Raw genomic sequence first — 27,410 nt, forward strand, 5'->3', positions numbered from 1 at the left:
TGCCAACACACATTAATGTTCAAACAACATGTAAAACTTAGTTTTGCATCCGATGACCCCTTTAAATACTCACAGCACTGTATCGCCAAATGCTTTAGCAGTAGCAAGTTCCTGTTCTTGTTTGCAGTCTACAACTACAGCAATAACCAACAGCAGCAGCGTAGCAGATCTATTCCACCAAGACCAAATACATTAACATTGTCATATCCATTACCATGCTAAACTTTTCCGAGAGTGGTCATGACAGAACTATTGATGGATGCAAGATGTGCTCATTGTTCCACATTGGCGGATCTCAAATGTTAACCAAAACGATTGAGACCAGTTCTGAATAAGAACCAATTCTCGGTTCCCGTCTCTAATGAACACAAATCATAACAACAGTAAGTGCAATTGGACTAATTTGTTTCATGATTGGTGAAATATATTGAATAAATCTCTGCGGTGGAAGCAGTTGCGGCTGCATTGGATAAAGAGGAGTTAGTCATCAGTGTGATTGTGTTTATGTGCTTGAGAGCACTGCGCCCGATCAGGGATCCCAGCGTGATTACAGCGGCCGCATAGTCACGGCTCTCTCTCTTCATGACTGAAATCAATGCTGCCAGAGTCACAACAGACTGAGGCCGGTTTGTGCTCAGCCAGGTGTTCTCAGCCATGAAGAGAAGCACCACATTATCCATCTGCTGCGCTTTCTGTGCTTCAGAGACGGTCTCTGGCCTTGGCAAGGTCACAGCTATCGACTCACTCCAAGATATTCTTGCTATTACAGAGCTACAGATATCTTGAGGGAGCTCGTAAATAGGTTCAGAGACAGCCAGAGAAAGAATGATGGAAGTGAAAGAAAGATTGTTGTATTGTCAGTCTTGTCCCTGAGAGATGCCACAGCGGACATTACCATGAACTCTTTCCTTCTTGAGCTGTTTTCTCTCTTTTCGTTTGACTATTGTCATGGCTTAGCAAGTTTAAAGAGAGTTAATTAAAATTTGCATGTTTATATCAATCAATCTATCTGCTTTTTCATTTGTGTGCTTCTTTGAAATCTGTGTGAGCGCACTCTTTCTGGATGATATTACTTTTCAAATTTCTTGTTTGTTTACTTATTAGATTTTTAATTATGTCAGAATGGAAGTGAATGACAGGGAAGTGTAATTTAAATTCATTTGACAATGCTCTTCACTTCCACTCAAGCTAATGTGATTAACAATGCATGACTGACAGATAAATCTCATGAGATGGAGCAAACTTTATGTTTGTATTTGTGTATTTTTAACTGATGGTAAAGATAAATTAATAAAAAATAAAATTGTCACATTTATGTGAATATGTGAATTCAGTTAAAAGAACAAAATTATACAATAGTATTCATTTTTTAGTAATAATGCATAAAAACTTGTATGTGTTTGTTTGACGACCACTATTTTTTTATAAGAAATTTGTAACAAATCATAAACAGAATTAGCCTGGCTAACGCCACTTCGTCATGATTCGTGGTCTGGGAACCACATGTTAATTTTCTCGTATTTGAGGTGTGGTTTACGAATGCCCAGAGCCGTTTATTGGGCGCTACGAATGTCTATCAAATGCGCCTGTGCGTAGCTCATAGCCAATCGTTTCAATCATACCGGATGACGTATACAGAGCGATGGTTTAACGCCAAAAGTTGCTCTTTTTTCAAAATAAACTTGCGTTCTAAACTACTTAGAACACTATCTAAGGGGCCGTTCACATGTCGCATCTTTTGCGCGCTAAAGTTCATCATTTCAAATGTAGACGCGCGGCATGCGCGCGCATAATGGAAGCGACGCGGTTGCGACGCGCTCGCGTTTTCCATGCGCAAGCTACAGAGCGGTTTGGAAAGGAGAAAGTGGCCAAGCGTTTTCCACGGGTTTTAGGCGCGACATGTGAACGGCTGCATCGAATGATAACTTGCTGCCATGCTGGATCCATAGTTATAAACAACCTGCTTCGGTGAGTCGTATAGAAGGCGTCATCGTCTTGCTGCTCCCTCCCCGTTCTGTGATTGGTTCCCTATCTGAGGTGAAAATTTGGTCCATGGTTTCCATGCTACCTTCCAGCGTGAATAAAATCGCGCTGCGCGGAAGGCAGCATGGGGACACCCAGGCTAAAACAGAATCCAAAATAAAAATAAATAAATAAAACAGACAGTAAGGGAAAAAAATAATAAGGCACTATTATTGTTAAAATGTTCTATCCAGTGCTGCTATAATTAAAACTAACTCTTCTGGAATGTATACATTTTTTTCAGTTCAATTTTCAACTAAATTGGTTTTCTGATTCAAATAAATAAGAAAATAAAGGCATTTACATGTTTCCCAGAAGACTAAACTAAGTTAAATTTACCCTAATCTTCAAATTCAAAAGTTTTCACCCCCGGCTCTTAATGCATCATGTTTCCTTCTGAAGCATCAGTGAGTATTTGAGTCTTTTGTAATAGTTGCATATAAGTCCTTCAGTTGTCCTCAGTGTGAAAAGATGGATCTCAAAATCATACAGTCATTGTTGGAAAGGGTTCAAACACACAAAGATGCAGAAAACCCTAATAATTTGTGAATGAACAACCTTACACAGACATTTTGATTTGTGAGAAGTTGATAATTTAGACATTTTATGACTTTTTATGAATTTAATTAATTAGACATCTGTTTTGATTATTAAAACTAAATTACAATTTGAAATGTGGGGAGGAATTTAATTTAGCCATTCAGTGTACTATTCACAGTTCAGATGGTTTAACATTTATTTATATTTATTCATTTATGCTTCTGAATATGTTATGTCTGATCGCACGTATTTTGACATTTGACATTTAAAACCTGATTGTCCATTTAAATTTAAAATCACATTGTTGACATTTCAGATTTGCAATCTCTGAGCAATGTCAGTGCAAGCTAATTAATATTCATGAGCTCATGTTTTGCCATATAAGGACATCACAACCCATTCGGCTGTCGAATTTGTTCCAGGAACACAGGTTGAGCTGCGTCCCATACGCCATATTTTTAATACACATCAGGGCGCTCCAGCCACATGCCGAGAAAGAGCACAACAACAATCCCACCAGCTGTATCTTCTCTCCTGACCCCTCCATCTCCCGCCGTCATTATATCTTTAGCCTGCACCTTCCCTGCACTGATAGCTGTTGTGCTTGTTGTGGTGGGAGAGCGAGATTTTAATTACAGATTACTGCTGTTCAGCATCATGCACAACAGGTAGCATGTCAGAGAACTGACAGACTGCAACTATGGACTTTGGATTCTTTAAAAACAGGAGGTTTGAGGGCTGGTAGGGGGCATTTTTTGTGCTGTGGTTTGTAGAGTTAGCGGCGGAGCGGTGAGGAACTGCATTAGTGACCCGCAGAGGTCATGAATGGATGGCTACTAGTCCACTCTACTGTCCCCTAATCAAATAGAAAGGATGACACTGTTATCCAAAGATAAAATGGCTTCAGCAAAATGCAACCAAGTCTGCTTGAAAAGGTGGGATGGGTGGTACAGTTTACGTGAACACATAATTAGTCGAATAGGAGTCTGGCTTAACTCGAGGAAGTGTTAACTGTTGTTGACGAAATTTGCAGCTTTGTAGCATAATAACATGTTCTGAAAATACATATATAGTAGTATATAATGTATATGTAAATATTGTATGTGACCCTGGACCACAAAACCAGTCATAAGTAGAACGAGTATATTTGTAGCAATAGCCAAAAATACATTTTATGGGTCAAATTATTGATTTTACTCTTAAGTAAGTAAAGATCATGTTACATGAAGATATTTTGTAAATACTTTCTTCCATAAATATATCAAAATGTCATTTTTGATTAGTAATATGCATTGCTAAGAACTTAATTTGGACAACTTTAAAGGCGATTTTCTTAATATTTAGATTTTTTGCACCCTTAGATTTTCAGATTTTCAGATTTTCAAATAGTTGTATCCCGGCCAAATATTGTACTATCCTAACAAACCATATGTCAATGGAAAGCTTATTTATTCAGCAACATTTTTGATCCTTATGGCTGGTTTTGCGGCCCAGATTTTTTTTTTTTTTTACAGATTTCTTAGCTGTTTTTGCTCACAACGGCTGCATTCATGTAATCAAAATACATTAAAACAGTAATAATGGAATTTATTTTATTTTATTTAACTATTTTACAATTGAAAACTTATTTCCATTTAATATATTTTAATAATTTATTCCTGTGATAGTGAAGTTGAATTTTTTAGCAGCCATTGCTTCAGTAAGTGTCACACTGTTTAAAAATTGTTTGCAAAATTAATTTATATTATTCTTTTATTAATTCAGTTGATTTAAAATTGTAGTCATGTACACTGCCGTTCAAAAGTTTAGGATCAGTAAGATTTTCTCTGTTTTTAAAAAAATCTTTTCTGCTCATCAAGACAGTTTATTTGATTAAAAATACAGAAAAAAATAGTAACGATGTGAAATATTATTGCAATTTAAAGTAGTGGTTTTCTGTTTTATTATACAATAAAATAGAATTTATTCCTGTGATGCAAAGCTGAATTTTCTGCATCATTACTCTAGTCTTCAGTGTCACATGATTCTTCAGAAATCATTCTAATATGCTGAATTATTATCAATGTTGAAACATCTTTTTTTTTTCTTTTTTTTATGGATCTGTGATGCTTTTTTCAGCTTTTTTTTTTGTTTGTTAATAAAACGTTAAAAAGAACAGGAGGTATTAAAAGTAAAAATCATTACCGTTCAAAGTTTGGGGTCAGTGCATTTTTTTCTTTCTTTCTTTCTTTGAAAGAAATTAATACTTTTATTCAGCAAGGACGTGTTAAATTGATAAAAAAAAAGTGATACTAAAGACTTATATTGTTAGAAAAGAATTCTATTTTGAATAAATGCTGTTCTTTTTAATTTTTTTATTCATCAAGGAATCCTGAAAAAAGTATCACAGGTTCCAAAAAATAATTAGCAGAAAACTGTCTCCAACATTGATAACAAAACTTAAAAATCAGCATATTAGAATGACTTCTAAAGCATCACGTAACACTGAAGACTCTAGTACGGCTCATGAAAATTCAGCTTTGCATCACAGAAATAAATTATATTTTAAAGTATATTAAAATAGAAAACTGTTATTTTAAATTGCAATAAAATTTCATAGTATTTCTTTTTTTGAATTTTTGATTAAATAAATAGAACTTTAATGAGCAGGAGACTTATTTAAAAAAAAAAACATTAAAAATCATACTGATCCAAAACTTTTGAAAAGCAGTGTATATAGTTGAATACATGTGTTTAAATATATACTCTATGTGTTAATCGTTCACAAAATTCACAAAAGAAATGAAGAAATTGTCTTCTATCCACTGAGAATGCTGTCAGTGCTAAAAACCAACAGCGCAGGGACTTGCAGACTTTCAGTGAACCAGTGATTTAATTGCTGTCACTGAGAACGGGGCTTGAAATGTCATTAAGTTTAACATCTAGCTGTTTAACATGGAATTCATTCAAACCATCCATTTTAGTTAAATAATGTCAAGGCTTTAGGTGTAATTCATCCAGCTCGAAGAGTAACTGTCGTAAATACTTAATGGACCGAGTTCACACCAACTCTTATCAGGAGTGAACAGAATTCACTGTGTAGAGTTGACTCCTGTTTACCCAAGCTCATCAGTTATTCAGAGATGCGAGGATCAGCAGGCAGGCAGGGTGACAGCGAGCGTGCGTGTATGTGTTTGAGAGATGGTGAGAGAGAGAGAGAGAGAGAGAGAGAGAGAGAGAGAGAGAGAGAGAGGTGTTGCTTTGAGAACAGACCTCCACCGCATCGCTGCCGGAGCGCACGCCACACCACGTCTCTATCTCCGCTTGTGATTCCACACAAAAGTGAGCTATGGACACTCTCCGTTTGCTCCAGGTAAAATATGCCAGGATTGAATATGCTGGGGTTTTCTATCTGTCTTTTAAGTGAGCTGTGAAATGCTTTCCTGCTTGGAGAGGCGGCTGTAGCGAGTGTGTGAAATGGTTAAATGACTTGGAGGCAAACTCAGAAGTCGTCTCTCTCGTGCCAAGGTTTCATGCATGGCTTCGAGAAGTAGTGAAACACTGTGCGTAATCCTGTTGGACGCTGCACAGCACATATTTTAGAGCTTGTTAAATTTTGTCCGTTTATTTTCTTGTCTCATTAAATTCTCAGATCCATGAGCATAGATTTGGGATACCATATGAACGGGAACATGTCCCTACCACAGTTAGAAACTACTGAACAGTCCTTGTCATTATTGCTGCTCTAATTGTATGTAATTTAAGCATTGCACGTTTCTGGCATATTTTTATTGGTTAAATTATTTTTGCTATAAATATAAATTAACAGAGACTCTATTTGCTGTTACAGTTAGTTGTTAATCCAGCTCTGAAGCCTCATTTTTCATTTTATTTACATTACCGTTTTAAAGTTTGAGGTCAGTAAGTGGCAGTATAATTCTGTTATTTTTAACTGTCTATTTATTATAGAATCCTGACAAAAATGTATCATGATTTCCATAAAAAGCATATGCAGCACAACTGTTTTCAGCATTGATAATAATAAGAAATGTTTCTTGAGCAGCAAATCAGCATATTAGAATGATTTCTGAAGGATCGTGCACTGTAAAAAAAAAAAAAAAAAAAAAAAAAAAAAAAACACAATTTGTTGAGTTAACCTAAAATAATTTGTTACCCCGCTGCCTTAAAATTTTGAGTTGAATCAATTCAAATATCTAAGTTGTCACTTAATACAATTTAACATTTTAAGTTGACTAAACTTTAAATTATAAGGCAGCCAGGTAACAAATTATTTTAAGTTGATTCAACAAATTGTTTTTTACAGTGTGTGACACTGAAGACTGGAATATGATGCTGAAAGTGCAGTTTTGCATCACAGGAATAAATTACATTTTTAAATATATTCAAATTAAAAATAGTTCTTTTAAAAGCTAATAATACTTTTCAATAGTTCTGTTTTTTAATGTATTTTTAATCAAAGAAATACAGCCTTGGTGAGCATAAAAGACTTTTAAAAAAGTATTTTACAATTTTGCTTCACTTATGAAACGTAATGCAGATCAATGGTCACGTTTACACTTTTTTTATTTAAATGTTATCAAATGAGATTTTAAAGCTAATTTTTTACCTAACTTATTTACACCAAAATGCATATTAGTACCTCAATATATAAATATTGCAGACTGCTAGTAAAATATTATTTTAATAATTATCTGTGATTTATGTTTTACAGGATTCTTTGAAAAAACAGCATTTCTATCATGAGAACTCTCGGAAGATTTTAGCATGTTGATAATTATGACAATATAATATATAATAACTATAGCAGATCTATACAGGTGGAGCTGGGGAAGTGGAGGATTTCAGAGGGATGTTTTGTTTACACTTTTTATTATATAATAGCCCACACGGGTTGTTTTAAAAACATTACAAATCTTGCTGTTCAAAAGCTTTTGACTGGTAGTGTATTCCTCAGTAATCTTGTATTAGTAAATCTGGAATTGTTTACCTTCCTTATTTACCACAAAATGCATAGTAGTACCTAAATGGTATATATTAGTACCTTTTGAAAGCATATCGCCCCAGTGACAGCATTTTTAATAAAGTAAAAGATAAACTTGTCCTGAAACAGGCTTTTTAGAACTAACCTGAAGCATATAAAATATATTATTATGCTCACCAAGGCTGCATTTATTTGATTAAAAATGCAGTAAAAACAGTAATATTGTGAAATATTATTTGAATAGAAATGTGAAAAAACAGCATTCATTTTATGACAACTCTCTGAAGATTTTAGCATGGTAATGTATGTGACAATATAATATATAATAACCTGTAGCAGATCTATAGAGTTGGAGCTGGGGAAGTGGAGGGTTTCAGAGTCACGTTTACACTTTTTTTAATTAAATATTACCAAATGAGATTTTAGAGCTTTGCTGGAGGGAAAATAGCACACACAGTGTGTTTAATCTGTGAGACTTATTTAAAAAAACATTACAAATCTTACTGTTCAAAAGCTTTTGACTGGTAGTGTATTCCTCAGTAATCTTGTATTAGTAAATCAGGAAGTGTTTACCTACCTACCTACCTTATTTACCCCAAAATGCATATTAGTACCTAAATGGTACATATTATTACCTTTTGAAAGCATACTACCCCAGTGACATAATTTGTAATAAAGTGAAATATAAAATTGTCCTGAAACAGGCTTTTTAGAACTAACCTGAAACATAAAAAATATATTATTATGCTCACCAAGGCTGCATTTATTTGATAAAAAAATGCTGTAAAAACGATAATATTGTGAAATATAATTTTTATTATTATCTATTTTATTCCTGTATTGGAAAGCTGAATTTGAATCAGTAATTATTCCAGTCTTCAGTGTCACATGATTTGTCAAAAATCATTGTAATATGCTGATTTGCTGTTGAAGAAACATTTATTAACTATGTTAAAAATAGTTGTGCTGCTTCGTTTGTGGAAACTGTGATTTATGTTTTACATGATTCTTTGATGAATAGAAATGTGAAAAACAGCATTCATTTTATGACAGCTCTCTGAAGATTTTAGCATGGTAATGTATATGACAATCTAATATATAATAACCCGTAGCAGATCTATACAGGTGGACCTGGGGAGGTGGAGGGTTTCAGAGTGACGTCACGTTTACACTTTTTTATTTAAATGTTATCAAATATTTTTTTTATTTTTTAGAGCTTTGCTGGAAGCAAAATAGCACACACAGGGTGTTTAATCTGTTTTGGAGTTTGACAGATGTGGTTGCTATGAACTATGGAAATGAGATCTGAAGATTTTTTTTTAAATCTTACACAAAAAAATGGTTGCGTACTGTCACTTTAAGCCTTGTTTTTGATTGACGCTTTCGCTCTGACACAAACTAGATGTTGACTTTTCTCATATCATTGCACTTAAACGTATAAAAAGCAATTACTTTTTCAAATCATCAAAAGGAAGTCTTTTGTTTTAATGTTTTTTTATTCAATGTTCAAAAGAAAAATACTTATTAATACAAAAAGAGCAACTGCGCTGAACTTGAAAAAACTCTTTTACCGTTTAGATGAAAATATTCATTTGATTTTAAAACATGCCTGTGAATGTTAAAACCCAGCCTACGCTGAGCTATTCCTGGATTGCCGTAATAAAGTGTATTTGTTGTGTCATTTTGCTGTCACGTTACAAGCATTCACAATTTAATTGGAGAAAATGAGGGCATATTTGTAAAGGCTTTTGTTTGCTTGCATTTCATTTTATATGTCTGGATGGAAGATAACTAGCAGGCAGAACTTCAGAAGCTGCAAGTGATCAAGTCCACAGAGGTTCTTGGATGCACTCCCGTTCTGATGTGGCAGAGTTCACATTTGCTTTCCTGTCTTCATCCTCCGTGGTTCAGTAATCAGAGTATCTATTTCTATCAGGTTGAGCCCAGGAGACCAGCAAGGCTGCCATTGATTCTCACCATTAAACAGCTGTCTTGCCTGCAGCTTGGGATCCTTATTGCTCTCATTTCCACCAAGCGTTCAGGGTCGTGGAGACCGTCTAATGCTGAGGACACTAAGTGTCTAACTTTTTTTTCTAACTCTCTTTTCTAATGCTGATTTCATACGTTTTCATACGTGATCTCTTTACAAATTATACTTTTTTGGTGCATTCATCAATGTGACTGCATTGTGAGTACTAGCAGCAGCTGGGTACCAATGCAACTAGGTAATGAGTCGGGACAAGAAGATGCCAGCTTTACTGTTTTATTTGTTTTTGTCACTTTGAATTTACCACCAAATGTGCACAGAACCCAGGCGCTTATTGCAATAGAAGCTGCTGTTGAGCAGAGATGGGATAAACAGTCAGTTCACTTGGACTCCAAATTAGAATCTTAAAGTTTGCGAGGAGGAATATTTTCTCCAGATTTTATGATGCAAATCTCTGTCAAACTTTGTTTGTTTGGTTGGTTGGTTCATGCTGTCATTTGTTCATGTACACTAGCAGTCAAACATTTTGAACAGTAAGATTTTTAAAAAAGTCTCTTTTGCTCACAAAACCTGCGTTTATTTGATACAGCAAAAAGAGTTACAATTTTGAAATATTTTATTTAAAATAACTGTTTTCTATTTGAATATATTTTAAAATGTAATTGTAACTGTGATTTCAAAGCTGAATTTTTAGCATCATTATTCTAGTCACATGATCCTTCAGAAATCCTTTTAATATTTTGGTTTGTTGCTCAAAAACATTTATTATTATTATTACGTTGAAAACAATTGAGTAGAATTTTTTCAGGTTTTTTTGATGAATAGAAAGTTCAAAAGAACAGCATTTATCTGAAATAGAAATCTTTTGTAACATTATGGTGGTGGATGAGGAGATATCCCCTGACACTGTAAAGCGCTTTGAGTGTCTAGAAAAGCGCTATATAAATGTAACAAATTATTAAATTATTATTATTATTATAAATGTCTTTATCATCCATTTAAAGCATCCTTGCTAAATAAAAGTAAGTTCTATAATTTCTTTCCCCTTCAAAAAAAAAAATACTGCTTTTGAATGGTATAGTGTATAATGTTACAAACGCTTTTTATTTCAGATAAATGCTGATCTTTGTATCTTACTATTCATCAAAGAATCCAGTAAAAAAAGTACTAAACTGGTTCAAATAATGATAATAATAAATGTTTCTTGAACATAAAATCAGCATATTAGAATGATTTCTGAAGGATCATGTGAGTAATGACGCTGAAAATTTAGCTTTGATCACAGGAATAAATTAGATTTTAAAATATATTCTTAGGCATGGTGAGCATAAGAGACTTATTTAAAAAAACATTAAAAATCTTTTTGATGGTTAAAAAACTTTTGAATTAAAAATTAATTAAAAAACTTTGACTGGTAGTGTATTCCTTCTTTATTTACCCCAAAATGCATATTAGTACCTCAAAGGTACATATTAGTACCCAAAAACCTTTTGAAAGCATACCACCCCAGTGACAGCATTTTTAATAATGTAAAATATGAAATAGTCCTGAAACTAAAACTAACCTGGAGCACATAAAATGTATTATTATGCTCACCAAGGCTGCATTTATTTGATTAAAAATGCAGTAAAAACTGTAATATTGTGACATATTTTTTAATTATTATGTTTTAATATATTTTTAAATGTAATTTAGTTCTGTATGGCAAAGCTGAAATTTAATCAGTAATTATTCCAGTGTTCATGATTCGTCAGAATCATGCTCAAGAAATATGTCTTATTATCTATGTTGAAAACAGTTGGGCTGCTTCATAATTTTGTGAAAAGTGTGATGTGTGTTTTACAGGAACCTTTGATGAATAGAAAAAAAGCATTTCTATCATGACAACTGGTTATGACAATATAATATATAATAACCTGTAACAGTTCTATTCAGGTGGAGCTGGGGAGGTGGAGGGTTTCAGAGTATGCTCTAGTGAATGCTAACCAGCCATTTAAATGTAAAGCAGTAAGCTCATTGGCTACATATGCAACATGAGCCAATCAGCTTGTGCCATCAAAAATAGGGTGTAAAATTATACCTTTTGAGGTACAACAGCTTGTCACTGGAGCAGTACCCTTAAAAAGACATCTTTGTACTTTTTTTTTACCCCTATAGGGTACATATTAGTACATTAGAGTAGTAGTACATACCCTTTAGGTACTAATTTGTACCTATTAGGGTTAAAAAAAGCTGTTGTACCTCAAAAGGTACAATTTTAAACCCCTATTTTTCTGTGTGTAGAAGTTCATGATATAATGTGTTTATGTCTCTTTTGATCAATTTATTGCATATTTGTAACCCCAAATGATTGAAACTTTGATTCTGTGAGAAAATTATCATCATTAATAGCAGTTCACATCCACAAAATAGACAGATTACTGTTGTACCAGCTGCGAACTGAAGATTTTTTTTAAGTGCACAGTCAGTTCAGAAAAAGCCTTTTACACCAGCCAAATGATTCAAACTCTGACAACAAACAGACTGTGGTCCACACCAGTGCCCTAAAGTGTGTTCCTCTGCTCTTTGTCTTCCAGATGGACCCTGTCCAGAAAGCAGTAATCAACCACACATTTGGAGTCTCCATTCCTCCCAAGAAAAAGCAAGTTATTTCTTGCAACATCTGTCAGCTCCGCTTTAATTCAGATGTGAGTACAAAAACAAACTCTCCACTGGTTATTCGTGTGTGTTTATATGAGGACGTGTAAATGTTTGTCTTTTGGTTTGTGCATGTGCGGCATCTCCTTTCAGTGTACCCTTTTCTTTTAAATATGGAAAGAGAAGTGATCTTAGTCCATTCCAGTTCTGCCTGTGTAAAAGTGGCTGTTATAGTGCTGTGTTTCGCTCTGCACGCTGATGGCTGATTAAAACTAGCCCCAGTACAGCCGTTTAGGGTGCAAGTGGCAACGCTCTTCATTAATCATACAAAACAAGGTAAGTGCGCTAATGTATGGTAATTTCAGCAGACGTGATGCTGCCAATTCCCTCAGCCAGCTTTTAATGAACACTTCTCAGCCATTTTCGACAAGACGCATGCTGTATCATTTGAATCGTTTCATTAAATCAATTGTTATGTTTGCCGTTTTTCAGTGCTCTATCTCATTCACTTCCTTTACCTGTGTTGATTGCAAATCATTGAGCCCATAATACACACAGCAATTCAGCACAGATACCCAAGTACGCCTTCAAAATACGTTTTTGATGTTGTTAGCTGTATATACACAGCCTAAGTGTTTACATAGGGCTCGGAATCAAGAATCATTTCTTATTCAAAAAAATGGAATGGATCCAAATTATTTTCATGATGTTTGGTTGTTTGATTCCTGTCTCATGAATCATGGCCAAATGAAGAGGGAAAAACCTTGGCAAAATAGATGTTTAACTAAATTGTGAACAGGGTTGTGTGCAATTTGAAATTAAATTAAGATTGCCTTGTAAATTCCAAGTCAGTTCCGAAATGGAATGTAAAATTGCATTTCAAATTTGAATGCAAATAAAGTAAATTCAAAGGAATTTGAATGTTTCCTTGACAAACCTTGTTTGAATTTAAATTTAAATTTGTTGAATTAGAATTCATGTTATTCCGATTTAACCTTAAAAGCAAGCAAATTCTCTTCATTCTGAATCTTTTCGAAACCCTGGTTGCGAGCTTGCAGCTTAAATTGAACATCAAAGCAAAGACAAAGAAAAAACACAATAAATTGGCATCACATCTTTATTTTGCCTTGGCATTGCTGATTATGCACTACAGCAACATTGTAGTCCCTTTCGTGAATTAATCTTTCTATGAAGGACTCTTTTGAAGAGATTCTTTTTGATGAATCATCAAAAAGACTCTCAATTCGGTCTAAAACCACTTGAAGGGATAAGTCACCCAAAAATGAAAATGGTTTCATTTGTCATCTGCATTTATTTATTTTTTCCAGTTAAGTGTGTGTGTGTGTGTGTGTGTGTGTAGGTAGATAGAATTTTAGTTATTTGACCAAAATAATAGGATTTTACCAAATGCATGTTATTTTTTATTAAGTACTGACCTGAATAAGATATTTCAAATAAAAGACATTTACATATAGTCCACAAGAGAAAATAATAGTTGAATTTATAAAAATGACCCTGTTCAAAAGTTTACATACACTTGATTCTTAATTCTTAATGTTGTTACCTGAATGATCAACAGCAGTGTTTTTTTAGTGATAGTTCATGAGTCCCTTGTTTGTCCTGAACAGTTAAACTGCCCGCTGTTCTTCAGAAAAATCTTTCAGGTCCCACAAATTCTTTGGTTTTTCAGTATTTTTGAGTATTTGAACCCTTTCCAACAATGACTATATGATTTTGAGATCCATCTTTTATACTGAGGACAACTGAGGGACTCATATGCAACTATTACAGAGGGTCCAAACGCTCACTGATGCTTCAGAAGGAAACATGATGCGTTAAGAGGGGGTGAAAACTTTTGAACAGAATGAAGATGTGTACATTTTTGAATAAATTCAATTTACCCTGATCTTAAAATTTAAAAAGTTTTCAAAAAACTCTTAATGCATCGTGTTTCCTTCTGAAGCATCAGTGAGCATTTTAACCTTCTGTAATAGTTGCATAAGAGTCCCTCAGTTGTCCTCTTTGTGAAAAGATGGATCTCAAAATCATACAGTCACTGTTTGAAAGGGTTCAAATACACAAAAATGCTGAAAAGCCAAAGAATTAGTGGGACCTGAAGGATTTTCTGAAGAACAGGTAACAACATAGTATTAAGAATCAAGTGTATGTAAACTTTTGAACGGGGTAGACGTCTTTTATGTGAAATGTCTTATTCAGGTCAGTACTAAATAAAAAATAACATGCAATTTGTATGATCCCTCTTATTTTGGTAATGTAAACTTTTGTTTAGTATGTAAACTTTTGACTTCAACTGTAGATAAAGATATGTATAGTACAACTAACGATAGTTTGTTGTTTGGTCACTCGGCTGCTGTTTATGATTTTCCTTACTTTTTCAGTATCTATCTGTAATTATCTGTAATAGATTTTCATGCATAATGTCTCAAATAAAATGTGGCATTGTTTACTCACTGGCAGAGCCGTAAAATCCCAGCGGTTGCACTGAACATTACCGTTGTGTTTACGAGTGCGCATACAGGTGTGGGGTTCTGCGCAGAGTTTGCTGGCAGAGGCTTGCGTTGTGTTGTTCTCTATGGGAGAGGGGTAATTACTTACTGTACTGCCATGTTGTTCCACTCTGTCTTGGCATTGATTAAGCCATTTAATTTAAGATGAATGGCACAGGGTGGCAATAAGCCCTGGCTGACAGAGGGCTCCCACTGCGAGCGGTAATTGAGAAAAGGTTTCTCTCCGAGTGGAAAACAGACGCAGGAGCACCATTGTGCATCTGTTTTGTCTCCTCCAGGTCTTTTTCATCTTTATCATGACAAACAGGCAGGAATGCAGCACAGGAACCCGGGGAACCCCTTTGGACTTCTGAGCAAAGGCAGACGTGGTTCTGTTGTCTCAGTGGGGCGGCTGCTGGGTGTCCCAGCCGGCCGGTTGTTCCCTCCTGCGGTGCGTAATTGCTTGATTGCTATCGAGTCGAAACCAACGTTTTCCAACACAGCCAACGTGCTTCTGAATAGAAGCGACTGCTAGAGATTAACTTGTCTCAGCTTCCTGTTATCGTCTTTTCCTCACTCTCTCTCTCTCACGCATTCCAAACAAGCACAATATAGCGGAAAGTGAAATGACTGCCCTTCTTGCGATAATTTAAAACAGTTTCCTCTTGCAATCGGCCGTTTGAACAATGCTTTAAAGCTTAAGCGGCGTATCTGAGCAGAAGTGTCAACGGATGTTCCCCAGACCGCCGAGCTCTTTGATGCTAATTCGGGGTGCATGTGTTGCCACGTTGTGATCTCCACCGATAGAGCTGTCTCTCCTGCTCTCCGTGCTCCCTGGAGATGCTCATCTGCAGGCCCAGTCCAAAGCACATCTTGCTTAAGTGGAAGTGATGCTCTGGTTGGCGTGTCAGAACGAATCAGCCCGCGTCCTGTGTTTACCTTCGTTCTCTGCAGGCCTGAAGATGCTGTGTTTGTCAAACGCTGTGCTGTTACTATTTTATGTTTTACTATTTTAGAGATTCGTACACATTGTGCACAGGCAAAACAGCTCATATATGGGTCTCACAGCTTGCTCATGTAGATTAGCAATCGCCCTGGGAAGCTACAAACTTCATGCGTGGCTTTATTAAAGCTCAAACGCCTCTTCGTTTTGCCACAGTCCTGCGATGTAATTTAATCCCATATTTAGTGCACGCTCTGGACTCACTGTGTCATCCAATCCTGTTGCCAGAGGGGGAAAACATTGTGCAACTAAAGGTTGAACACATTCTCGGCCAAGCTCTAATGAAGTTTTGAGGGAAGCAGTAGTTCCACTCAGTGCTTTTGTTTCCATAATGAGTCCAAGTGTGCTGCTGTGAAGTGTCTAATGGGCATTTTCGGTGAAAATACACCATAAACAGATGAAATAAATAGGCTGTGATATTCCTCTCTGCTTGTTCTCTGAAATATTCCCATAATGGTGTGAAATAACAATGATATTCAGATTTGTTTAGATCTTAAAAACTCTGTATTAGTATGTTGTTATAGTATGACATTTATTATCATACTATATGTGATCTTGGACCACAAAACCAGTCTTAAGTCGTATATTTGTAGCAACAGCCAACAATGCATGAGTATTGTATGGGTCAAAAATTACAATGAAATTAAGATATTTTGTAAATTTCCTGCTGTAGATATATCAACTTAATTTTTGATTATTAATATGCATTGCTAGGAACTTCATTTGGACAACTTTAAAGGCAATTTCCTCAATATTTTTTTTTTTTTTTTTTTGCAAATATTGGCCTATCCTAACAAACCATACATCAGTTATTATTTATTCAGCTTTCAGGTGATGTACAAATCTCAATTTCCAAAAATTGCCCCTTATGAGTGGTTTTGTGGTCCCGAGTCACATATTATTTATTATTTACAGAAAAAAAAACATATTAGTATGTTTTTTTTTTTTTTTTTTTTTTTAGTTGGTTGTTTGCTCTTTCTATTTTTTCTGCATTTTTTTACACAAGTAGTTGCTAGACTGTTCCTGTGTGATTTCAAGGGCATTCTAGGTGGTTGCTAGGTTATTGCTTTGTATTTTAAATTCAAATTTAAGTGTAAAATCATAGCATCCATGCTTTTTTATTCATCAAAAAATCCTGAAAATAAATGTATCATGGTTTCCACTAAAAATGTTAAGCTGTTTTTGACATTAAATATATTAGGACATGATTCTTAAGCACCAAATAAGCATATGTGACCCTGGACTACAAAATCAGTCAAATGAGTCAATTTTTTCATCAATTTTTACATCATCTAAAAGCTGATCAAATAAGATAGGACAATATTTGGCCAAGATACAATCTGGAATCTGAGGGTGCAAAAAAATATTGAGAAAATCACCTTTTAAAATTGTCCAATTATCTTAGCAATGCATATTAATAATCAAAAATTAAGTTTTAATATATTTACAGAAGAAAATTTACAAAATATCTTCATGGGACATGATCTTCATTTAATATCCTAATGATTTTTGGCATAAAAGAAAAATCGAAAATTTTAACCCATACAATGTATTTTTATATTTCTACAAATATATCCGTGCTACTTAAGACTGGTTTTGTGGTCCAGGGTCACATATTACTATGATTTCTGAAGGATCTTGTGACACTGAAGACTGGAGTAACGGCTGCTGAAAATTCTGTTTTCTATCACAGGAATAAATTACATTTTAAAATGTATTAACATAGAACACAGTTATTTTAAATTGCAATAATATTTCACAGTTTAACTGTTTTTACTGTATCCGTGGTGAGCATGAGGGACTTTTAAATGGTCGTCTAACTGCTGTCACACTAAGTATTTCAACTTCACATCATCAGTCATCATGGATGTGACTTGCTGGTGAGCGTCACCACTGCCGTTGGGCTAATGTGTACAAACGGACACACTCACACACATCACATGTTTCCCGAATCACTATAGATTAGCGCTAATTAATGGCTTAGATCGATGTGTGTAAAAACCAAACCTTAAATGGCATTCATGTCCATTATGTTTTAAAACTTTGCCAGGCGTATAATTACAGTCTTTAACTGTTCAAATGCACCACGCAATTTACTGACCCCGTGCAAGTTTATAGTTCAACTCCAGCCTCTGAAATGCCTCATATGAATGACCTTACCATTAATGTGTTCAGCATTATTTTTTATGTGCTTTCCACGTACTAAACACGCTCCCATTTTCTGTCGAATGCAACTTTTTTAATGCCGTAATTACACTTCAGGCAAGGCCTGCAGGCAGCTGACAATTCTATAAATTGTTTTTGGTTTGATATGGTGTTTTTATTTCATATTTTGACTTAGAAATCTTGGCCCTCTGTTTAGCTGTTAAAATAAATTCTTGCAGATGTGGCCTGAATAAACTCTGCAAATGTGGGAAATTTGAAGCAGATTTTTTTAGCTTTTCACTCTACTGCCTTTTACAAATACACAAAAACAGTTTACACTGAAACCTTTTGTTCCCTGTCAGCTTTGTCTTTTTGCAGCTACATTACATTGTCTGATGGTTTCTTGTTGTTGTTGTTGTTATGGTAAGGTGTGTGTTTTGAAGGTTGTGTGTTCTTTTGAAGATTGCATTAAAGAAATGAGAATAATGGCTGGCGTGTGCTCTTAGGTTTCCCTTATCTCCGGTAAATGAGCTGTTTTATCTCCATTTGCGCTCACCGTAACAGAGAAGCCCCGGCCATTTCATTTGAAGTTACCTGATCTGAAGGTGTGTGTCCTTCTGTGATGTGACATTAGGTGAAGTGGTGGCTTCCCTCCAGAGACCCACAGCCCTTATGTGAGAACAAGCCAATATGGCAAATAACCAGCACATCTCATTAAAGCTTTACGGTCTCTTATACATGTCGTGTCGTTACAGCCGTCACACCCCCGCAACACGTGTCTCTGTTGAACTGCTGTGTCGTTGCTTGACTCACGTTACCCAACAGCATAAGGAAAGCCTAGTCTCAGGTTTCCTGTTTACACCTGGTATTAAGATGCTGGACATTGCTAAATTTAAATGGGCTCATATTTTGTTTTTTGATTTATTTTTAATCAATAAATCAATCAACGTATGCGACCCTGGACTGCAAAACTAGTCATAAGGGTCAATTTGATCAAATAAATGAGCCCTCCATAGGACAATATTTGGTCAAGATAGAACTATTTGAAAATCTGGAATCTCAGGGTGCAAAAAATCTAAATATGGAGAAAATTGCCTTTAAAGTTGTCCAAATAAAGTTCTTAGCAATGCATATTACTAATCACAAATTAAGTTTTGATATATTTACAGTAGGAAATTTACAAAATATCTTCATGTAACATGATCTTTACTTAATATCCCAATGATTTTTGGCATAAAAGAAGAATCGATCATTTTGACCCATTCAATGTATTGTTGGCTATTGCTATAAATATACCCATGTTACTTAAGACTGGTTTTATGCTCTAGGGTCACATATTAGAATGATTTCTGAAGGATCATGTGAGACTGAAGACTGCTGAAACTTCAGCTTTGACATCATAGGAATAAATTACATTTTAAACTATATTATTTTATCTTATATTGTAATAATATTCACAATAATTGTGACCCCGGACCACAAAAACAGTCATAAGTTGCATGTGTATATTTGTAGCAATAGCCAACAATTCATTGTATGGGTCAAAATTATCGATTTTTTTTAATGCCAAAAATCATTAGGATATCAAGTAAAGATCATGTTCCATTAAAAATATTTTGTGAATTTCCTACCATAAATATATAAAAACTTAATTTTTGATGAGTAATATGCATTGCTAAGAATTTCATTTGGACAAATTTATAGGTGATTTTCTTAATGTTTAGATTTTTTTTTGCATCCTCAGATTCCAGATTTTTGTACTTGTATTTTTTGTAGTTTGTATAGTTGTATTTCGACTAAATATTGTCCTATCCTAACAAACCATACATCAATGAAAAGCTTATTTATTTAGCTTTTCAGATGTCTAAATCTGAATTTATGACTAAATTTATTAACTTATGACTACACTGTAAAAAGTTTTCACCAGTTTCAACTTAAAAACTTAAGTTTAGCAGCTGCCTTAAAATGTTAAGTTAAATCAACTTAAGTCATTAAAATTCACAAGTTAAACCAACTAATTTTGATTGTAATAAGTTAAAATGACTTGTAGTTTTAAGCTGATTTAACTTAAAAACTTAATGCAGCTGCCAAACTTTTTTTTTTTTTTTTTTTACTTTTTACAGTGTAGTTTTGTGGTTCCGGGCCACATTTTGGTTTTTGCAGTGTGTTAATAAAAGGTGACATTATGAAAATCTGACTTTTTCCGTGTTTAAGTGGTATAATCATGGCCCTGGTGCATTTACCAACCCAGAAAATGTGAAAAAGAACAATCCAGTAAATTTGTTTTGGTAAGCCTTTCTCTGAAAGCTTGTGAAAAAACGAGCACGTCAGATTTCGCTTTCTCCGTGATGTGAATAATAATAATAATATAATAATATTACCGCCCCTTAATCTGCATGTTTCCACCCACATTGCCGCCATTTTGTTTTGCACAAGTGTACCAGTTATAATGCAATTGCAAAAGTTTAAGCAAAGCATGCTAACTGTTTTGTCGTTGGCTACACAGATGAGCACCGAACACTATTTAGAGTCCAGCCTCAGAGGAGACTAGAAAGCAGTGGATTTATTAATTTATTTACTGTATATTACACTGCTGCCACACAGATCCCATATAAACATGCAATTTCTTTCTCAACTGTTTTTATAATTCTGTGTTATTAACTTAAACTTGTGTGTATTTGACAGTTTAAGCGCAATTAGACATGAAAGAGAACTTTGTTTAGTACTCACATGCCGTGTGACAGCCACTTTCTGTGCGCTTGCTTCAGATGTGTGCGCTTAGAAAACCCTATATCAGAAGTTTAAAACCAATATGACTTTAAAACACAGTATTTCTCCGCGATACACATTATAATCAAAACCAAAACAGCAGAGTATCTTAGGAACAAGCTGTTAAAGCACAGCCATATTCTAAAAAAGGGGGCGGGAAGCAGCAGCTCATTTGCATTTAAAGAGACATGCACGAAAACAGCATGTTTCTGCTTCCACTCAAAAGTAGGCGTTTTCAAAATGATTTAATTAATGATGCGCCTTTTTTTTTTTTTTTTTTGAGCTGAAACTTCACAGACACATTCTGGAGACACTGGAGATTTATATTACATTTTGTAAAAAGGATCATAATAGGTTTCCTTCAAATAAATACAGCTTTTGTGAGCGTAAGGGACTTGTGACCAGCAGTGTAAGTAATTGTTTTAGATTTTTTGGTGATGTTGTATCATGTCTTGTCTAGGGCATCAGAAAGCCTGCCAGATATTAGAGTTTTTCCACCTTCAAAACCTCAATTTTAACCATGCTAACAGGTGTACCCAGCGATATTTCTCGGATGACTGCTCATGATTGGATCACAGAGACAGATCTTAATACCAGGTGTGTGCAGAGCTTACATGTGAGGAGATAAGGGAAAAAAGCTGGAAATAGGAATGTTTCACTGCATTGAGATCTGCAGACGTTTTTGTGAACTATGTGTAGGTTTAGGAATTGAGAAGGTGAAATGTTTAAAATGTCTGGGTTTTGTTTTCCTATTGACATTTATATGTGCATGTATTTGCACTGCTTTGACTGTTCTAATTTGATTTAAAATGACTAAAAGAATCAATAATGTTGTTAAGGAACTAATCGTTAAGGAACTAAAATCAGAGTCATTAGAGTCTTTGTGATTCCCATCCCTAGTTAGAAAACAGAGCTAATTCCTTTGTCTTTTTAAAAGTAGTTTTTTGGAAGACGGATTACTGGTGGGAGTTCAGATCAAGGCATGTTTTGTTAAAAGTCTTCTGATGTATTGAGATTTGAGTAAAGGGGGAAGTCTGTGCGTTGTTGTTGTTGTTGTTTTTTCTTCTTCTTCTTTTTGTAATGAAAATGCATATTATAAGCTGGACAAAAAGACTTTTATCTGCTCTGAGATAAAGAACTAAAGAGTGTAAATTGGCTAATAATCAGGCTTTAACATTTGGCATGTTTCTTTCATTAAATTAAGGTTGTTATTGTGCTTAAAAATTATTATAAAGGCTGAAGTGAAAGGAAAAAGTATGTCATAACTACCGTATGACTTCATGCATTGAGGGAGTTTGCGAGCAGAGGTTTTGTGGCAGGGACCTGTGGCCTCGGAAAAACAACAGCGGTTGGCACTAATAATGCTTGTATTGCATAATTGGCTGAATCATTTGAGATTGTCAGTGCAAGAACGAATTTGTTGCATGTACGACTACAAGCACATACACATTTACTTTAAAAGCAGCACCAAACCAAGATTTTCAGATATAATGACTGTTTCCAAACAGGTTTTTTGAACTTTTCTACAAATGGAGCTGTGTTTGAAGTGTTGCAGATGGCTTTCTTACAGGCATTACACACATTAAACTAGTCTTTCCTACATTGTAACAAAGAGAAATAGTTGTGCAAGACGTCGTATTGAAGTGGGAACAGAGAATAACAACAAAACATGTGAGAAATAGAAAAGCAAATACATGTCTGACAGTGATGCCCCATCTGAGGCCGGTCTGTTTATTGCATCAGCCAACCTGTGAAATCCACAAAGACAAAGCATGTATGCATGAGAAAATAGGCTCCCTAGAAGATCAACTGTGTACTTTCATACAACAAGCTGTTACAATGTGTAGGTGTGTATGTCTTTGACAGGTTTCTTGTACAGTACATGAGCGCTGAACTGGAGGATACACAGACAGCTGTAGGGTAATACACTGATATTGCTGGCAGCTCCTATTTGCAAATATCAGCAGAAAGGCTTACTGCTGCTTATTGCATATGCAAGCCTTTTTTGTTTGCTCGTTCGTGTCCTGCTCTTGTTGCAAAGATGTTTTTGCAACATAGCTATTAATAAAGAGTGTATGTGTCTGACTGTTCAATGAGGATGTCATATATGCTCAGTGGGCCTTGTTCGTGAAACACGAGCAGAATGAATTTCTGTGTAAGAAGTTTATTAAACAATTCCCAAGTAAATTGCAGAATTGGTAGAGTTTATACAAAACAAGCAGAATTAATTTGTATTAAACATTGATGAATTGTGATTTTTTTAAATAATACTTATGTTCGGCAAGATGCATTAAATAGATCAAAAGTGATAGTAAATGCATTTATAATATTACAAATAGTTTCTCTTTGTATTTCTAAATGTATTATGGTTTCTACATAAATATTAAGCAGAACAACTGCACAATCAGTCAAAAGTTTTTGAACGGTAAGATCTTTTCTTCTGCTCACCAAGCCTGCCTTCATTTGATCTAAAGTACAGCAAAAGCAGTAAAAATGTTAAATATTTTTACTGTTTAAAATAACAGTTTTTTATTTGAAAATGTTTTAAAATGTAATTTATTCCTGTGATTTCAAAGCTGAATTTTTAGCATCATTATTCCAGTCATATGATCCTTCAGAAATCATTCTAATATTCTGATTTGCTGCTCAAAAAACATTTATTATTATTATTATTATGTTATTATGATCCGAAGTACTGCAAAAGCAATAAAATGTTGAAATATTTGTACTATTTAAAATAACAGTTTTCTGTTTGAATATATTTTAAAATGTAATTTATTCCTGTGGTCAAAGCTTAATTTTTAGCATCATTACTCCAATATTCAGTGTCACATGATCCTTCAGAAAACATTCTTATATACTGATTTGCTGTTCAATGTTTTTTATTATTATTATCATTAATATTTAAAACAGTTGAGTAAAATTTTTTCTTTGATGAATAGAAACATCCAAAGAGCAGCATTTATCTGAAATATAAAGCTTTTGTAACATTATACACTATACCATTTAAAAGCTTAGAGTCAGTATTTTTTTTAAGAAATTATAGAAATGAATACTTTTATTGATTGATCAAAAACGACAAAGACATTTATAATGTTACAAAAGATTTATATTTCAAATAAATTATGTTCTTCTGAACTTTCTATTCATCAAAGAAACCTGAAAAAAAATATACTCAACATAATAATAATAATATGTGACCCTGGACCACAAAACCAGTCTTAAGTCGCTGGGGAATGTTTGTAGCAATAGCCAAAAATACATTGCATGAGTCAAAATTATTGATTTTTCTTTTATGTCAAAAATCATTAGGAAATTAAGTAAAGATCATGTTCCATGAAGATTTTTTGTAAAATTCCTACTGTAAATGTATAAAAATGTAATTTTTGATTAGTAATATGCATTAAGATCCTAATTTGGACAACTTTAAAGGTGATTTTCTCAGGATTTTGATTTTTTTGCACCCTCAGATTCCAGATTTTCAAATAGATGTATCTCGGCCAAATATTGTCCTATCCTAACAAACCATACATCAATAGAAAGCTGATTTACTGAGCTTTCATATGATGTATACATCTCAGTTTTGTAAAATTTAACCTTATGACTGGTTTTGTGGTCCAGGGTCACATATTTCTTTTTAGCAGCAAATCAAAATATTACAATGATTTCTAAAGGATCATGTGACTGCAGTACATTTGCTAAAAATTCAGCTTTGAAATCACAGGAATAAATAACATTTTAAAACTTATTCAAACAGAAATAATTTATTTTAAATAGTAAAAAATATTTTAGAATTTTTGCTGATCAAATAAATGCAGGCTTGGTGAGCAGAAGAGACTTCTTTAAAAAACATTACAAATCTTACTGTTCAAAAACTTTTGACTGGTAGTGTATATTCAACACTGATAATAAGAAGAAATAATTCTTGAACACCAAATCAGCTTTACCTTCAGGAATAAATTACATTTTAAAAATATGCAATTTTTAACTGTATTTCACAATATTAATGTTTTACTGTTTTGATTAAATAAATTCAGATATGTTGAGCATAAGATGCTTCCTTCAAAAACTTAATAAATGTAAATAAATAAATAATTGTATCAAATAAATAAACCTTCCAAACTTTTGAATGGGAAGTGTCAGTGGAGCTGATTTCCACTTTAAACATCTTGAATTTTACATTTATTTGTGACTTTTTTCTGTGGAACACAAAAAAAGATCATTTGAAAAATGCCTTCATGTATTTTAATCCAGTGTTGTTTGGACCGCATTCTTCAAAATATCATCTGTTGTGTTTTATAGAAGAAAAAAATGCATACAGGTTTGAAAAGATGCAAATGATGACAGAATTTTAATTTCTGGGTGAACTCTCTCTTTAATATTCATCAAACAGGTTTGTAAACTCATTCTTAATTTCTAACAATTTACAGAGAAATTGGTGCAGCGCGTGTTCCATGAATGAGGCTCCATGATTGCTGGAACTAAGCTGGAAGACACTTGATGTTATAAAGACTGAAATTACAGTCAGAGTGTGGATGTTTTTGTAAATATTAAAACGGACGCACACACTTAGCTTGGGAGAAAGTCAATTTATAAATGTCAAGTGCACTTAATCCAGGTCACAGGAGCTGCTAACATTTGCACAGTGCAGAGAAGACAAAACGCCCCGGGTCGTCACATCATTCTCTCCTGTCACTGTCTGCAGCAGCGTCCTGTGTGTCATTATGACTCTCATGCCTGTCACTTCAACAAGCAATCTGTGCTGTTGGTGTGGTGGACATTACGCACCTCATTTTTGTTGGGTCTGTCTCTCTCTTTCTTTTATCTTATCATATTTCATGTTTTTCCAGCTCTGGCTCAGATGGTTCAGCACACATTCATAAGATCACAAGTGAACTGCAAATTTTTCTTTTTTTGACAGAAAAGAGAAAGAAAAGAACTTTGACCCCTCTTTAATCACAGCACCTTTGCCACATGGCGTTAGCCGCACGATTTGTTATAGATATTCTTTTGTCTGTCTGTCTGTCTGTTTGTGTGTTTGTTCTGATCAAATGTATATATGTATTAACTAGTAAAGTTAATATGTTTCTTTCAATAGAGGCACATCCAATACTGTTCTGAAATCATTGAACTGATTAAACTTGTTCGCTATATCCAAGTCCCCCAAATACAGATTTAATAAAGGTGTGTTCAGACTCAGCGATTGAATTGACTAATGGCATTAATTAATAAATGAATACATTTTATTAGTTTGTTTAAAAAACATAATTCTGAAATAAATATTATATAGTATTTATTTTAGAATTATTTTAATGTGCATTTTGTTGTTTTATTGAAACATTTTTATAATAAACATTTTATGCATTATGTTAAACATTAAAAATCAATTATGACTGCACCAATTAATAAATAATTAAAGTTTATTTCAAAAATGTAATTATTTTAAACATTAAAAATCAATTATGATGGCACCAGTTTATAAATTAATTATTTTATAAATATTATATAGTTATTATTTTAGAATTATTTTAATGTACATTTTATTGTTTTATTGAAAATAATATATAATTATTTTTTATGTCTTATGTGAAACCTTAAAAATAAATTATGAAGGCACCGATTAATAAATGAATACATTTTATTGGTTTATTTAAAACACCATCATTCTTTAACGTACATTGTATTGTTTTAGTGACAGATTTGTATAAAAAATATTTGATGTATTATTTTAAACAATAAAAATGAATTATGATGGCACCAATTAATAAATGACATATATAACACATTTTATTAGATGATTTACTAACCATATTTATTAAATAAATATTAATATTAATAAATAAATATATTATATATTTTTTGTTTTATTTAAACATTAAAAATCAATTATGACTGCACCAATTAATAAATAAATACATTTTATTAATTTAAATAATAACTAGAATTATGAAAATATATATATTATATAGTATTTATTTTAGACTTTTTTTAATGTACATTTTATTGTTTTATTGAAACATTTTTATAATAAACATTTTGGGTTATTATCTAAACATTAAAAATTAGTTATGATGCCACCAATTTAAAAATTAATACATTTTATTAGTTTATTTAAAAAAAATCATTCTGAAATAAATATTATATAGTATTTATTTTTTAATTATTTTAAAGTACATTTTATTTTTTTACTGAAACATTTTTATAAAAAAATATTTTATATATCATTTTAAACATTAAAAATCAATTATGATGACACCAATTAATAAAGTAATGCATTTTAAAAAAAACATAACATATTTTATATATCATTTTAAACATTAAAAATCAATTATGATGGCACCAGTTTATAAATTAATTATTTTATAAATATTATATAGTTATTATTTTAGAATTATTTTAATGTACATTTTATTGTTTTATTGAAAATAATATATAATTATTTTTTATGTCTTTAATGTGAAACATTAAAAATGAATTATGATGGCACCAATTAATAATTGAATACGTTTTATTGGTTTATTTAAAACCCCATCATTCTTTAACGTACATTGTATTGTTTTAGTGACAGATTTGTATAAAAAATATTTGATGTATTATTTTAAACAATAAAAATGAATTATGATGGCACCAATTAATAAATGACATATATAACACATTTTATTAGATGATTTACTAACCATATTTATTAAATAAATATTAATATTAATATTAATAAATAAATATATTATATATTTTTGTTTTATTGAAACATTAAAAATCAATTATGACTGCACCAATTAATAAATAAATACATTTTATTAGTTTAAATAATAACTAGAA

General features: G+C 33.2%; 1 protein-coding gene across 4 annotated transcripts in view; it reads left to right on the plus strand.

The window, feature by feature from the left end:
• The window catches only part of znf385b (zinc finger protein 385B), a 207,142-nt gene that overhangs the window by 160,731 nt on the left and 19,001 nt on the right, over positions 1–27,410 (plus strand). For all 4 annotated transcript variants that reach the window (XM_073846163.1, XM_073846162.1, XM_073846165.1 and 1 more), the window contains one exon: positions 12,107–12,217. In XM_073846163.1, coding sequence (XP_073702264.1) covers positions 12,107–12,217 — 111 coding nt within the window. The remainder of the gene's footprint in view (positions 1–12,106; positions 12,218–27,410) is intronic.

Source organism: Garra rufa, chromosome 8, assembly GCF_049309525.1.
Source record: "Garra rufa chromosome 8, GarRuf1.0, whole genome shotgun sequence".
Taxonomy (NCBI): domain Eukaryota; kingdom Metazoa; phylum Chordata; class Actinopteri; order Cypriniformes; family Cyprinidae; genus Garra; species Garra rufa.